The following is a 17089-nucleotide window of genomic DNA, read 5'->3' as shown; positions in this document are numbered from 1 at the left end:
AAAAAAAACGTAAACAAATTTTGTTTCCATGACGTTTTTGTTTAACTTATATGTTAGAGTTTTGTCCAACAAATGACTAAAGTTTTAGTTTGATAATTGTTACATATTTTTACCCAACTTAGTATTTATGTGTAAGTATATGTGTGTCTTGAATTTTAAAATTCAATGTTCACATTTTTTTAGACTGCTTAATTACTTGGCTTGTGATTTGTTTAACGAAAGTAAATTTTTTTGCAGTCTGTATAATTTACATAATATCGAAAATAAACGCTACCGATACCGGCCATGTGTTCCGAACGCTTTGATTTTTGGCATTTTGCCACAGTTTTTTTTATTATAATTTTACGATACATTAATTACGGTGTAGTAAATTTTTGATATAGTTTTGTTACGGTTGCGCTGTGTTCACATATGCAATAGTTATAAAGTTGTTCCTTGGCATAGTTACCAAATATTAATACAAGTAATATTAGCTTGATTATTTTCACCAAAAAAATTTCTTCATCATCATCATCAGCTCACTATACGTCCCCACCGAGGGGCTCGGAGCCTAACCTAAGTTAAGGGTGATTAGTCAACCACGCTGGCCAAGTGCGGGTTGGTTGACTTCACACATTTCTTTGAATTTCTTCTCAGATATGTGCAGGTTGCATCACGATGTTTTCCTTCACCGTAAGAACGTCGGATAAATGTACATATGTAAATCGAAAATCGAAAAACACATTGGTACATTGCGGGATTCGAACCCAGGACCTGCAGATTGCAAGTCAAATGCTTGACCACTGAGCCACCGACGCTCATCGACGTTCAAAAAAATTTCTTACGAAAACATATTGTTGTCTTAGTTTTTTAAATGCAGAATAAAAGAGACAGACAGTGTCTTTATACGAGTGTTTCGACGGACTCTCAGTTATGTTATGTTCACACACTCTCGTATAATAAATTACAACTTGAGCCTTTCTTCGTAGATTGGGGCTACTTACATTAGTAGGGCAGCGAAGCGACATCCTGAAACTTTTTATAGAACATGCCTTTAAACCGCCTCTGAATGTGAACGGCCCTTTGTAGACGCTAATGGACGGGGACTTGCCTGAAAAGACGGAAACTTAAAATGTTTCTTACGACCTGAAACGTCTTTATCTAAATGGCGAAATTATGTCAAGATAACATTCAAAGTAATGAAAATATCGGCGTCGAATTAATCATAGATTTATCAAGAGTTTCATAATAAAAACGATAGTAATAGCACAATGAATGTTAAATACTTGGGTACAAGAAAGTGGAAAAGAAACGCCATTGACAGCTGCATAAAATTTCTTTCTTGCTCTGATTAGCTGTTAATTAGTCAATTGACTGTCTGACACCAAGAACACATCAAGTTCTAAGAAATAAACATTTAAATGTGCATACTTTTGTTATATTGTTATATAATATGTGAATCTTTTGATGGATGGATACTTTTGATGGAAGGTTTCTTCAGAACAACTTCATGGATCTCGCTAAAATTTGGCATATATATAGATATAATATAGTTTTAAAGAAAACACACTAAATATGTTAGTTTTTAACTGCGCACGGACGGAGTCGCTAGTCTATTTATAAAGACGACTTTCACATTTTTTTTTATTTGGTACAACTAACGTATATACATCAATATAATATATAACAAAGACTTAGTAATTATGTACCAAACACCGTTGTTCACAATTATAGTACAAAAAAAGAAAGGAAAGAAAACAGTAATAATTTCATACAATTAAACTAAACAAATTAGTTCACAAAGATAAAGCACGCGCGACACTTCCCATTTTTAGTTTCATTCATTCATTCATGTTTAGTATTCACATTTTTAGTCGTTTACCTTATGTTACTTATTTTTTATTAAACTACCTTCCTCTTGTTACTTATCTGTTACTATTGAGCTTCAATATAAAACGTTTTATCTAAAAAAAACAGGAAACATTATGTAGGCATGAGATTATATTTAAGAAGATGCCATGTTTGGCTCTGTTATTACTCCCATGTTGTCGCGTGACGAAGTTGCAGAGTGCCTGTAAAGCAAAACGTTGTTATATGTCACATTTACTGCCTTTAATGGTGTTTTTTTATGGAACTTGGGTAACGCGTTCAAATACATAATTGTAACTGAGAATATGCATTTATTTTTGATGTAATTAAGAAGTTTTTTTAATGTTTCCAATATAATAAATGTGAATGTTTAGATGGATGAATGAATGTTTGAAGATATCTTCAGAACGGCTGCATCGGTCTTGTTGAAATTTGACATAGCGGTAGAGCATAGTGTGGAAGAACACATAGGCTACTTACGAAGTTTTTTTTTAATTTTTCGCGAACCAATAGCTGGCGATAGGTAGCTTTTTATAGTTTTCCAATTAATACAATTGACGCTTTGCTTTTAATCGTATATATCAAACGTTCTTCCTTGAAAATGACACTATAATAATGGGCATAAAAATATTTACATAATGCCTATAACGCAACATTATGATGTAACTAACACATTTGTATATTTATTTATTTAATCCAAATGCAAAGATATTCAACTATTCATAAACTTTCGTTAATGTTAGATAAGCATCTCATTAAACTGTGGGAAAAGTAATAAACGTCCCAAAGGCTTAATTTTACGTTTACTGTAATTAAACTTAAAGTTAACTTAACCGTTAAGTAGTCCGTATTATTTTGTTCGTTTATTATTTTACTCTGCATTTAGTTACATAATTTCAGTTGTTATTAATCTTAACCAATAGAAAGTTCTTTAGCATATTTTGTTAATATTTTTTTAAAATATATTACAACTTTTAGAATTATATAATTGGAACTCAACAGGCCTATATGCTAACTTTATAATTTCCGCTCAGAGTTTTATAATACACTAGCTGTCGCCTGCGAATAAGTCCGTACGAAATTAAGAAAAAAAACTTATTAAGAGGCTCTTGTGTTCTTCAATACTATGTTCTACATCTATGCCAAATTTCATCAAGATCCATTGAGCCATTCCGGAGATAAGTACTAAAATACATCCATACATCCAAACATTCGCATTTATAATATTAGTAAGAAGTAATATAAGATTAGAAAGACGTTTCATGTTCGTTTAAATAACAATACTTGAATCGAAGAAAAAAATTATACTATTACTCCGACATAAAATACGTCATATTGCCGTGTTATTACTGAAGTCTCTGACATAATATGCCGTAATAATACATGTCCGAGCTAAAGTATATGTCTTAAATAACTGTCCTAAGTCTAACATCTGTCATATACTGAGTCTTCAATGTTTCCCAATGACATTATTTAATATAATAACACTAAACTGATATATAAACACGGCTAAACACTCACGTATATACGTCCGGTGGCGGCACCGACTAGTTTCGAGCCCATCGGGGGCCCTTCATCAGGATGAGTGGCACTGGTATTATTTCGCGGACGCGGCCCGTCGCTCACTGGTCTAAACTAGTCGGTGCCGCCACCGGACGTATATACGTGAGTGTTTAGCCGTGTTTATATATCAGTTTAGTATAATGTCTCACGAAAGTTTGAATAATTTAATAATAACACTAGTAAATAGCTAAGTACGGCTTGTTGTACAGTAACAACATAAATTACTAGCTGTAAATATATAGAATTCTTACTACTTTTTCTATATCTAGCCGGTATCGTGGGAACTGGATATTATGTTCTTACTAATCCTTTGAATTATGCCGATTTATATGGAAGTACATATTGTGGTACGGATTAGTTGTGAATTTTGTCACGCAGATAAACCAAATGTAGATTCTAATGTTCTGTAAACATCACGCTGAAAAGCAATGGTATTATAAATCTAATAGGTAAAAGCTTATGTATTTTATTACTAATATTATAAATGCGAATGTTTGGATGGATGTTTGTCTTAATGTATCTCCAGAATGGCTGAATGGGTCTTGATGAAATTTGGCAAACATATAGAATATATTCTGGAAGAACACGTAGGCTACTATTTATCTTTTTTATTTTATTTTGCACGGACGCAGTCGCGGGCGACACCTACTAGACATATAAAAATGTAATCCAACATGTAAACTATTGATTCGGTTAACGCAGAGAAATATATGAATGAGCCAACAATAATACAAAAAAGTAAATGTTAAAGTTCATTTATTTTATTGGAAATATAAAAATGTACAATGAAAAATTTACAATTGTGAAATATTGAAATAAATATTCATTCGTTGTTTCACTTTTCGAGCAATTTCTTCTTCAATGTTCATAACGATCGCAATGCGTGAAGGAAAACTTATGACTATCTAACCTACGTCATATTTCGGATAGCAAATGTTATTAACGAATTAGGTCAGCTTGTAACGCGAGATTGGAGCGATGGAACCTGTACACGCCGGGGACCCGACACGCACATTCATAATAATTTTACTTGGTCGTCGCCGACAGTTATTGATGGTGCCTATTGGATACCGACATACCTTACCTATATGTTATACTGACATAAATACTTAATTGAGAGGGTGTTATTTGACGTCATATAAATCAAAGATTACTCCTTTCAATAAAGGGTGTAACTTAAGTGATAACAACAGATCTTTAAAGTTTGGCACCTCAATATCGCTGAATATAAATGGGACTTAATCGATAGATATTGAATTCCCTGACTTTCAAAGCTTTTGATCAGGATCAAGTAACATACTGTATATATGCGTAATCAAACAATCTTAACACCTAACTTATTGCGATGATATAACTTAACATTAAAAACCAATACTGTTATGTTAGTTTTATTTTCCAGGGAATAAAATTGATGATAATAGATTTTTGTATCATACTGTATAAATATATATTGTACTAAAAAAGTAAAAGTTAAATTGTTACCGACAGAGATAGTGCATGCTCTCTCACTGAGGCCATTTACAGACTATTTAGTTATTTAAATTAATTCGTTTTATTAAGACTGCGAGAGGCCATTGAAGATATAAAGATGATTACAAATTTAAAAGAGGCTTTGTTCTCAACGTAAGCTGGGACTTTAAGAATTAAGAGAAATTTAAATAGATATATGTCTTTGAAAACTTTCATTGACGGTGTCGAACTAGTAGACAAGCTGATTTACTTTTTTATGTCGGGGGCAAAGGCCTGTAAAAGATAAAATAATTTAAATAAAAAAGAAGAAGAGAATAAATATCGATAAGAGTATTTCTACAAGGGTTACTCTCGTTTTAAAGTTAAATAAAAAAAGAACTCTCCGAGTCACGTTAATTTTAAGTCTAAAGCCTGGTTTATATTATGCCAGTACAGTAGTGTTCAATATCAGCTTGGGTATACAATACGCATAATGCTAATACCAACTGACGCCAGTGTGCCCATACAATCCATTCCGGGCTACTGTCCTACTGTACTGGCATAATGTAAACGAGACATAGTACTACAAAAACTTATCTAAATGTTTTCTTCTAAGTGGATTTCCTGTAAACACACGCGGCGATGATAAATTATTATTTTACATTGATTTTCTATGAACGTGCCGCTCGTTCATCGATCAGTTTATTTTTAGTTTCGTTCGATCAGAATTTTAATCTGTGCTCTATAATTTAATGATTAATCACGAATAAAGTATAAGCACATGAATGTTTAAGTCAGCTTTTTGCGGTTTGTCGTAGTCTTAAAAAATATGTATAAGCTATAATATATTACAACGATAAAAAGCAAACCGATGGCGGGCGCAGAGCACTTTAGACGATATGTTTAGTACTGTGACTCCATTGATTGTTGTCGCGTGCATGAAAGCGGAATGTTTTTGTGATATCATATTTATAATTCTTTTTCTAAACGAATATATTAAACAAAAGAGGTCCTATATATTTTAATGTTTTTATTTAAATTGCATTGTTTGGTGTGTGACAGTATTATTGAATGATAAAAGTGTCACGCGCAAATAAGGCGACATTCATGCCCCTACCTTATTATAGAGGAATATTTTTATATTCCCAACGCTGCCGCGCTCTCAATACACCATATTACAAGGACGTGAGTGAAATCACGAAGGGAACACCTCGAATTAGATATCCGTTCCACATGTCCCTTCTCAATATTCATCGTAACCCGCCCTCCTACATATATTCACTTTGTAAATGCTAATTTACTTTTTTTATTGTTACAGACCGGTCAGCGTTTGAAGACGAATAATCGAGGTAAGTAATCGATTGTATAATCGGTAATTAGTATCGGGTGAGCAATCGGAAGTGAGTTTTTACTCGATTCAGTTTACGCTATTCGATTCTAAATAAATGCTGGGTTGTTTAGCCTCGTTTCGCTTTTCCCGCTGATCGCTGTTAACTGAAGTAGGTTAGTCGGAGTGAGATAATAGCTGTTCGTCTCGGCTGTTTCGTTCCTATTATTGTTTGTATTCAACACCGCGCCCGATGCCGTCGAAAAAACTTTTTCTGAGTTAATAGGTAAGCAATATTTGGAGTTTTTTCATCAGACGTTGTTATTGGCTTTATTGAAAACGGCTTCTACGATGCGGATGAAACTAAACGAATTATGAGAAAAATACTAAATAATTCAACATAAATAGTACCATAAATGCTATTATCAGTTCAGGAAAAATATCTGTTGCGGCTATCTATCAAACAAAATTTTAAATTAATTTATTAAATCATGTTTTCGTCTGTAGTATCTGGCAAGTAATATTATTACTATTCGACATTATTAACAAAATTACAAGCAAAAGTAATTTGATATGTGCTTACTATTCGTGTAATTAATTCTTGAACGAGTCGAACCGCGTCAACCTTGTACTAGAAATTGTATACGATATGTATTATTATGTAAGTGTGTTATAATATTAAAGAGATTGTTATTTGGCATATCGGATATGCTACGAAGTTTCCAGTTCAGAACCTTGAAGGCGTTCGTACAATATTCTGAGGTGAGTGAAGGCTCTGTTCGCTTTGCGGTCAGGGCACCACCTGTGTGGTCGGAGGGGGAAACTATCGCAGACACGTAATGTATTATGTATTAAAACGCTATCTTAAACAATATATTACGTCCTCTCTCATCCCGGACCCATAAAAACATGTGACCCTATATCTCTTGATTTAGGAAATTGGTTAATAAAATGTTTAACTAAACATTTTATATTCTTTTTACTTTTCGAAGTAATTTAATTAAGATATAGACAAACATAATCGTTTACTTAATTATCTGAGTTGCTATGTTGTTTTTTATGTTCTTCTAAATTCCAAAGGAAAATTATGTTTTCTTAAAATATTAGAAACTTTTCAAATAAAACTGTCTTTTGTTAAAAGAAAGACGAATGTTTACTTGGAGTTTAAAAGAATAGGACGTAATGCGAGTTGCTTATAATTTAGTCGTCACGAGCTTCAGATTTAAATGAAAGTTGGTCGTCCGGGTATGTTTATTCAGTGGCCCAACGGCCCTGGGCGTTGTCTGATTTGGAGGGAAAGTTTCCTTGTTTTGCAAAGGGTGAGCCGCCCTTCCGATTTGAATATTTTAAAAGCAGACCAACTTTTCTTCAATACGTCCCTGTACGCATGCGATACATCTCGCATAACACAAAGGTTGAAAGGCGGAAAATTGCGATATCCAGAACAGTATTCATAATAGTTCCACAAGGAAGTTATTCGTGAACAGTATATTTCAGAAGCTTATCATAGCTTATATTTATAAGAAATAAATTTCATTCGATTGCTCGAAATATCGGTATCGAATATAGGATTTTGTCCGTAACAGGTTAAATAAATAACTCGATCACAGTTCGAAATGTTGAAATGGAATACCACGTACTGGATGAAGTTTGCACTTTATCTCAGCTTCGGATTTTAATTAACGTTGTTTCGTTTTTCACTCTGGACTATCCGTTCGAGGAATTTCCATATCTATTTTGTTCTACGTCCGTTACATTGCTCTACTTGAATAGAAATCTGAAGCGTATCTACAAAATGAATTCAATCGTTTTTATGTTTAGGCATTGAAGCAAAATACAAAGAGTAATTAAAATCTGACAGCTACCGTGCCATTAGATTTTGTGGCAGATTGCCAATCGAAATCTTTTAGCTATTGTAAACTCATTAAAATGTAAATCTCTGTCATACATTTTGTTTTATTAATGAGATGCAGTTTAAAGTGACCAAGGTTATTTAACGACGGCATAAGGTTCTTGGTAAGGTTGTTCTTGTATTCTTTTGCTAAACTGACTGGTTAATCATATTCTATTAGTTTAAATAGTCACGCTTACATCTAATTATAATATCGTAATTTAAGTTAACTGTCAACTTAATTGAATTAAAATTGTATATATCTATGGTGACATGAGGTAAACTACGTAGTCCATGGTCTACTCTAAAAATAAAATCTGATCCGACGTCTTTTAACATCAATATGATTTTCAAAACAACAATCATATTGAAATAAAGTTAACACTTGCAGTGCCGCAGACTCTTACGAGTCCATTTAAAAAATCAGATATCGCTTGCCTAGCAAACATAAATACGTCACAAGTGGAGTAAGGCGCGGGTCGCGGTGGGTCGCGACTGTGCTTGTTCGGATGTGAACAAATATTCGTCGCCGATAATTCGCAATGCTTCTATTTAATTTCCGCTTCACAATACATTCTACTAACAAAGTGGCTCATTCACCACACTTCATATCGAATCGAACACAAGTTTATTAAAGTTAAACTTATTAAAGTTAGCGAATTACAACTAAATTGCCTGCATACTTTAGACTCTAGAGGATAATGGAATACCGATATCCAGCAGCGGACTGACACAGGCTGATGATATAAACATTGGAAACAAGAAACCTAATTATTCAACATCGACGGTTCTAATCCCAGATTTCAGTGTTAAGTCGATATTTTGCTAATATTATAAATGTGAATGTCAGAACGTATAGCGGATGATTCGATGTTTATTAGAAGGTATCACCACAACGGCTGCATGGATCTCTCTAAAGTTAGGCATAGATGTGGAACATTGTTTGATCGAACACACAGGCTACGTATAAGTTTTTTTTTTAATTCAGCGCAGACGGAGTCCCGACGTCTAGTTTATTATAAATAGTGTTGAACGCTATGAGCGAATTCCTAAACTTGTTAGGGCGCTGAAAAACTGACACACTAGCCTATTTAATTAATCTCTCGACCCGACGGCGACGACTCGACACATCGCCGAAGATTAATGTCATCTAGTCAAGGGTTTCATGAGAAAATATGCGCATATTTTAAATATTAAAGCCTACGAAATTAGGTTACACGGCAGTGCTTACAATTTTTTTGTCCTTTGTAAATTTTAGACCAGGTATCGTATTTAATTTTATGTTAAGACTTTACAAAAATAGATACGAAATAATAAAATTGTTTCGTATTTTAATTTACAATTAAAATCATCTAGAGTCTATCCAAACTACGCGCTTCTCAACATTGTATATCGTTACATTTATAATATAAATCAGTTTTGTTTCTGTAAGAGCAAAGAAACATAAAATATCGCTTCGATCTTCATTCGGTCGGGTTTGTTTTTATGTTTTGTAAAATATAACAGATTGGATCAGACCTTTTTCTGTTGCGTTGGGCGGACGCTTTTCTTTTGTAGATCCGCTGACTTTCCCTTCTTGTTCTATGTTTTATTGCTGCAGTAATTTAAAAGATAACCTGAATATTTTTACTTTGTTGATTGCATAGAGAAGTATTGTAGCACCAAGCTTCACAAACAATCTTTTGAAGAGCTCATTAACAATTACGGAGATTTTTAATATTGTATTTTTAAAGTAGAGATTGATGCTGTAGCTGAGCTTTGTCAGTTGTAAATTTATATTTCAGTTGAGTTTAAATATGTTTGTTATGTTTAGAGTAATTCAAGATTAAAGTATAGATACAGGAGTCTCACAAAGATAAGATATTGCAACTATTTGTTCTACGTTTAAAACACGTGAATTCACTAAACGTGTTAATAACCAATATAGCTTCTGAGGCTTACTAGCTTTGATGTACCTCAAAGTAATGGAGGCCGCATCACGCCGTAGACTCTAATGATGTGCGAAGTACTTAGTCCTAGCTCAAAGTTGTCGAGACGATGATGAATCTATATCGAATTATGCACGTTCCCTCTGCCTCTTGCACCCCGCTGTCGCCCGGTCGCCGGCCAATAATCCGGTTAGAGCGACCGCACGGCCGCGGGCGCCGGCACCGCTCTGATCGAACCGTAATTGGGTGTGAGTACACCTGCCGCACCACAGATTATAAAATAAACGTTTTTAACAAGACGAGCCTACAACGTTTTCGGTTAATATGTCAATTATTTTTGTGATGCTCAGTAACGTTCATGGCTTTTGTACGCCTTTTAAACTTAAAAAAAGTTTCTACAATTTCTTATGATGTCACCTCTCTGTCAACGTCAAATAATTAAGCCTTGGCCTCTTTTTTACGAAAAAAAATAAATACTCATTAAAAGTTAAATAAACTAAAACAAAGAAATGTTTGTTCATTCAATTATTTCTTGAAGTATAAAAATAATTTTTATTATCATGACTAACTTTGTTTAACAAGAGTTAAAAAGAATAACTTACTGAGGAAATCGTTTCTCTCCTTTTACTTATTATTAATAATCTTCTTCTAGGAAACTTATTTATTTTAGCCAAGCGTCAGTTCAGCCGGTGTAGCTCGATTAAACAGTAGTGTTGCTGGCAGTTAATAAACACGGCCGAATGCGCGTTATATGAATAATTTGATAGATTGACGTTTCAATTTGACTTTGTTCCGCTCGGTTTACACCGGCCGGTTGGATGAAGCTAGTTTTGAACGATATCGTAACGCGACCAAGTCTGAAAGTTCAATTTGCTTTCATGCTATTGTTATGCAAAGTTTATTTATACTTCATGTCAAATATGTACACGAAACGAGAATAAACCATCATAATTTATTTCTGTAAGTCTCGTTTAAAAATCATGTTATATAAAACACGACATTTGCATTGTTAAAATTCACATTTTCCAGACAAAGATAGCAACATTTGTAGTCATATGTACCTTTGGCATTTCTATTCAGTTGATCGCGACATTGACAGCGAAGTCGATCGGAAACAGCGAACGTAAATAAATACAAACTAAGAACAGAATAGTATTGTAGAGAGTGAGGGTGTCATTTGATTCCGGGACGTCTGTACCGTTTGTTTGTCCCGGCCTTGTCCGACATTAGAACGTAGAGCTTTTGTAGAGCCGCGAGCGACGCGTGTAACCTTTTACCTTTAATAAACCAAAGAACGATATTAATGTGTACATTTACTTTTGGTATAGTGAATAGGTCAAGTGAATTCCAAGTATCTGTTACACGTAAATGTCAACAATGTGTCCTCGGACCAGCGCCATCTAACAGCCGAACATTAAATTTGATCATAAACAATTTTTGCTTATAGAAGTTTTAAATAACATCTTTATTTTACATTTAACTGATCTAGGGATAGTTTAAGGCATGGTTAGATTATTTTTGTATATGAGAAAGTAATTAAAGTTAACCTTCAGATTGATCTTGAGAATCGATAAATAAGTTACGACCGTGTCGTGTCATCTTTATATTCATTATAACGTTTGACGATGCTAATCATCTGCCTATATGACAGTATTCTTTTGAAATATTTCTCCGTTAATGCCCCTTTAGTTTTATATATATATTATAATATTAAAGTGTAAATCACTATAATAATATGCGTTTGCTTGTTGGACGATTAACGTTAAAACAAAAAAAAGAAAAAAAAATCTAGTGAAAATATTTTTTTCTTATTTTGGTTTTATCGTAGGTATTGTAGGTATACCGAGAATTCTTCTTCCGTTTAATGTCGAATTCGCTTCATCATTTCCCTCATTAATTTCAACTTCAACCTCTATTTCCTGAAAAGAAAAATTAACGACAAATCAGATTTAATGATAGTGAAATTTGTTATTTTTTTACAACAAAAGCTTATTATTATCGTGTAGTTTCTTTGAGAGAAATATGTTTGCAAATGATAAGAAATAATTTCTTATAGTACAAATTAATTTCTACTATTCTCAGGGGTACATTATATGAGTCCAATTATTCTTGTACGGATGTATATTTAAAAAAAAACTCGCATCTTCAAACACGATAAAATATTAAATCTTACTACACATCGTTCGTGTACGCTAGACGACCGAACTAAGTTAAAAATAAAAGCGTCTACGTTTATTTTTAAATATTGTTCGAATAGCGGTTACACTAAAAAGGTTTATTTCTTCCGACTCACCGGCTGGTTGGAGTCCAGTTGTTTCTTTAAGTCTTCAGAGCCGCTCTCTTTTGTTTCATCTTCTGATTGATTTAAAATGTTGGTCGTCGTATGATTTGCGTTTTCTGTTTGTTTCAACAATTGTTTTGAACATGTTAAAATATTTTATGTCAAATTAAAAGTAACAAAATTTTTTAACTAACTAAATAAAAATGTTAAAATTAATTATTTAATGTTTGAAGTCAAAATAATTTTATTGAATAAATTGAACTAATAATTCTCTTAAACAATTCTATTAAAAATTAAGACTTACGCTTTTTCTTGATATTCATAATATTGTCGAAATATTCACCGAGGCTCTCTAATCTTCTTGTTTGATTATTGTCTGAAAATTATTTAATTAGTAGAAGAAATCCATTTTTAAAAAGTGATTGCATATTTTTTTTTGGCATCGGAAAAAATCATCCCTAGGAATCATAATCATCATACCATGTCTGCCCACTGTTGCATATAGGCCTTTCCCAATGCTTCCATATACAAGATTCTCATATTTTATCTTACTACACTTAAGTGGTACGCAAACCTTTTAAAACTTACATATATTAGGCTGTTTTAGATACTCCTTTCTAAGTTTTACTGAAATATATTAAACACGAAAATAATATTTTATGGAAAATTAAAAAAAAATGTAAATAGACAAATTTTTGAGAATCGAACTGATTACAATGCTTGATCCACTGAGCCTATAGGCTTACAAGGCTTTATTTTTTTAATCTATTAGTTATTTCCTGCTGTAACTATCGCAGGCGGTCGGTTTTTTGCAAACAGTTTGTCGATGGTAAAAATTCAATGAAAAAGTTTTGGAACGATTCCCGACCGCGAGTCTAATCGAACGAACCCGTTGTTCGAAATTGGCGCAGTAGTAAACTTGTACATAAAAATATACCTCGATAAAATACTTACATAATTCTTGTACCTGTTCGTTTAACGACGCTGGAATTAATATTCACTAGATTAATTGCGGAATTAATTAATTTAATGAATAGAGGATCATTGTGGCAAAGTGGCGATCAATGGGGAAACCTACTTCCTGCCTTGGAATAGATCAAGAATTATATCAGAAAATTGATATTAAGCCAATGTTCAGAGTAGCCTTATTCTGAAATTATGTGTAAATGTATATAGATGCTCTACTATTCCGAACTACACGATTTCAATTGTCTCATTTATTTCTTTAATTAATTAATTAATATTCTCTCTAATGCACTTTAAAAACTAAGATGACTATTTGTTTTTATACGTGTGCAATGAAAAGCCACACTTAAGTAGTTAATTTTTCATATAACACTAGCTATCGCCCGCTACTCCGTCTGCGCGGAAACGAAGCTTAGAAAGTAGCCTATGTGTTCTTCCAGACTATGATTTACATCTATTCCAAATTTCAGCAAGATCCGTTAAGGCGCTTCGGATAAAACTTCAAACAAACGTCCATCTATTCATTTAAATATTTGCATTTATAATATTAGTAAGATAGAGAAAACATTACAGCAAAGTTATAAAAATGACGTCCACTCTATCAACATCGAATACACGCATGATTTTTAACCCACATTTTAACTAGCTTCGTATCCGCTGGGTTTAAAACATCATGGGTCAAGTACTCGTGGTTCAGAGTCATGCGTGTTAAACATGAACTCAAATAATAATCCCGCTTTTGAGTGCACTCGGGAAAACTTTTTTTTTCAGTTCCGCTTTTATTAACGCAGTAAACCATCAGCGTATGGAATTAAATGGTTGCTATGTGCATGTTCAATACGATATGACTGCAGCATGTGCATGCCAAATGGCCACCATACTGCTTTTCAATCTATGCATCGATTATTCAACTCTTATACAGGATGATTAATATCATAAGCTCATATAAATTAATCGGTTAATTTAACTTTATTCATAATCTGCTTACCGTTGGTTTCTGAGACCGAAATCTCTCTATTAAACATATCTTCATCTATGTCAATATACTACAGAGATAACTATATATTTTAAACTGGATTTTGGTCTAAGAAACCCACGATTAGACATACAAGATTACAAATAACTCGTAAATTAAAACAAACGTTGCTTTATTAATAATAATTAATTTTACTATACCAAGTTGTTACTTTATTCATAAATTGTTCAAGGATTTTACCACAGTACGTGATCAAACCCACGATTGTTTATCTAAAGCTAAATAAATGTGCAAAGCGCTTATGACATAATCATTACTATTATAATTTTGCGTATTATTAAATGACCAAATTATTCAAACTTTCGTGAGACATTATATAAAACTGATATATAAACACGGCTAAACACTCACGTATATTCGTCCGGTGGCGGCACCGACTAGTTTCGAGCCCGTCGGGAAGATCCTGATGAAGGGCCCCCGATGGGCTCGAAACCTAGTCGGTGCCGCCACCGGACGAATATACGTGAGTGTTTAGCCGTGTTTGTATATTAGTTGACCACATTATTGTAGTATTGAATTTTATCATATGTTTACAATTGTGCGATGAACTCAACGTGTGAATCATCGCATATTTAAGAACGACTTGATTAGTAGGAAGTTTTTAAACATTTGGTTTGATTGTACCGTTGCGCTTTGCTTTTTACTTTGCGCATGCAAGCGATACGTTTCCGAGTTTTTTCAGATTTTCAGTCTTTAAAATGAACTCATGAATTTTACAAAACCTTTTATACCATACTTAATATTCAAGCCCAATTGCCATATATTCAAACGCTAGTCGAGTCGATGGCACTGGCAGTGTTGATAATTTAACACTGCCAGTGCCATCGACGTTTAATGGATAAATAACTAAATAGCATAGAACATGAAAGGGATGAATTAAAGGAATTAAAATGATAAATCGTTGAAGTACGCAAAAGTCATGTAAACAGACAAAATGAGATAGCTGGTTAGGCTAGGTAATATAAGATATGTATCGATAAATAAAATCAATATCTCCTGAATATGAAAGAGCCATGCGGTTTGTATACAGATTAATAAAAATGCAATAAAAAAATGTAGTTCCTGAGACCGCGAAAAGTTTTTATAGCTTTGCCGCGGCGTGCCGTCAGATTGCGGTATGTTTGATACAAACTGCCGCAAAATTAAGTTCGTCTGAGGTGAGCGCTACGCCTGATTATCCCCGGCCCCAGACCGCCCCAGGCAAATACTTTTATAATAACATATAAGTTTACATATAAGTTTTAATACTATTAGTAGGTAAAGGATGGATATTTTACAATCACATCAGTCCATAGTTATTATTCAGATACTGTTTTTTTTTTAAGTGAAAAATTAAGCGAAGCGAAGGATATGTGCTAGAACAATGCTAAATTTGAACCCGTAATATCTGAGTATATCTCTGGGTAACAAGCTCGAGTTATATTGTTTTTCGAATGTTATACGAATAAGTTTTGTCAATTTCCAGAACATTATAGACCAAACATTGAAAGCTTACTGCACAAAATATTTAATTTTTTTTTTCAAATATAATAAAGTTTAAAAATATTTTCGCTCCTGGAATTAGAAGGCACTTGTATTTAACAGCTCGAACGGTCCGTGAACTTTATCCAAGTTTATTGAAATAAGAACCTCGGAGTTGGCTGTCGTTAATTTTAAACGCACCTCTGATATCGCTCGAGTTGCCGCTGCCCGTAAAGTTCCGCCGATGATTGTTTACAACCAATAAACGTTTTTTTCTTAACTTTTCTGCAATTTTTAAACCTGCCAACGGAAATATTTTTTAACATTTTGTCAAGAATTACTCCAACTATTTTTAATAATTATCGTAATGTTTACAAATTATCTTAAACACAGACATTAATAACATTATTTCTGTTATGTAAAACCATTAAAATATTACTCTCAAATATTATTTAGAGTGGAAATTAATTTTATTCTAATAATAATGACAAATTCTACAATTAAAAAAGTCTATTTAATATTTTGCGAAAATTACCTCGTCTAAATTTTGGATATTCGTTCTGCTCATTGCACTCTTTGGAAATTACTACAGAAAATAAATAAAAATTAGCCGCCATTTATATACAGAAAACAGTTTTATTAACAAAAACAAAACCTTACAATTAAAACTGCAAGAACGTGGCTCCTTCAAACCATTGTCTGAAAAAGTAATGATGTAAAATAGGCTGTTGATTTTTTTTTTAATTTAAATAAATAAATAAATGTCATAGACTAACCTTTTGGGTCATACGCGATTGTATCAACTATCTCTTGTTTGATATCAGTGTCGGAGTCTGAAAAATATATGCTTGAAATACCTTCAATACACAACTGCATAAAAATTTATTGTAGGAATACCTACCATCTCCCATGATCGGTATAGCTTGAAGAATGTCCAAATGAAATATATCAAAGTCTAGAAAAAAAGATATAAAAACTGAATATAAAACTTAATTACATTTCATAAAGAAAGAAAACACCTTAAGTTATTCCTTCTTTAACTCTACGATCAGTTTTTTTTTAACTTAAGTATTTAAGAACTTTTAATCATCTTTCTATACATTTTTATTACTCAATGAGTGCTTAAATTCTCGTTTAATTTACTGGCAGCAAATTGTTAAAACACATAAGAACTCAAGCTTATGTATAGTCAGATGTATAGTCATCAAGAATATGTATAGTCAGTGCCTGATCACCTGATTACAACAGTATATAAAACTCTGAAATATAAATAAATACAATAAAATTTAAATCTATGTTATACCTGTAAGAATCACGACATGTTGCGATCGTTTAACTG

The 17089-nt window shown here is 32.9% G+C and overlaps 2 protein-coding genes across 3 annotated transcripts in view; one reads left to right on the top strand and one right to left on the bottom strand.

The window, feature by feature from the left end:
• LOC106118217 (uncharacterized) overlaps window positions 1-17089 on the top strand; it is a 127165-nt gene that overhangs the window by 23379 nt on the left and 86697 nt on the right. The window contains exon 2 of one of the 2 annotated variants that reach the window (XM_013312799.1): window positions 6179-6209. The exons of the other annotated variant lie outside the window; for it this stretch is intronic. The gene's annotated coding sequence lies outside the window, so the exon portion shown is untranslated. The remainder of the gene's footprint in view (window positions 1-6178; window positions 6210-17089) is intronic. 2 annotated transcript variants of the gene reach the window in all.
• On the bottom strand, window positions 11699-17083 carry LOC106118219 (uncharacterized). Its single transcript, XM_013312803.1, has 11 exons — window positions 17054-17083; window positions 16652-16705; window positions 16527-16583; window positions 16411-16449; window positions 16286-16336; window positions 15952-16050; window positions 13242-13271; window positions 12876-12914; window positions 12592-12663; window positions 12300-12403; window positions 11699-11925 (listed from the first exon to the last, which is right to left on the bottom strand). Exons 2-11 carry the CDS (start codon window positions 16659-16661, stop codon window positions 11815-11817), a joined length of 612 nt encoding a protein of 203 aa, XP_013168257.1. The 5' UTR covers window positions 16662-16705; window positions 17054-17083; the 3' UTR covers window positions 11699-11814.

Source organism: Papilio xuthus, unplaced genomic scaffold (genome assembly GCF_000836235.2).
Source record: "Papilio xuthus unplaced genomic scaffold, Pxut_1.1 DF827597.1, whole genome shotgun sequence".
In the NCBI taxonomy this organism is placed as follows: domain Eukaryota; kingdom Metazoa; phylum Arthropoda; class Insecta; order Lepidoptera; family Papilionidae; genus Papilio; species Papilio xuthus.
This window is presented reverse-complemented; position numbering and strand designations above follow the sequence as displayed.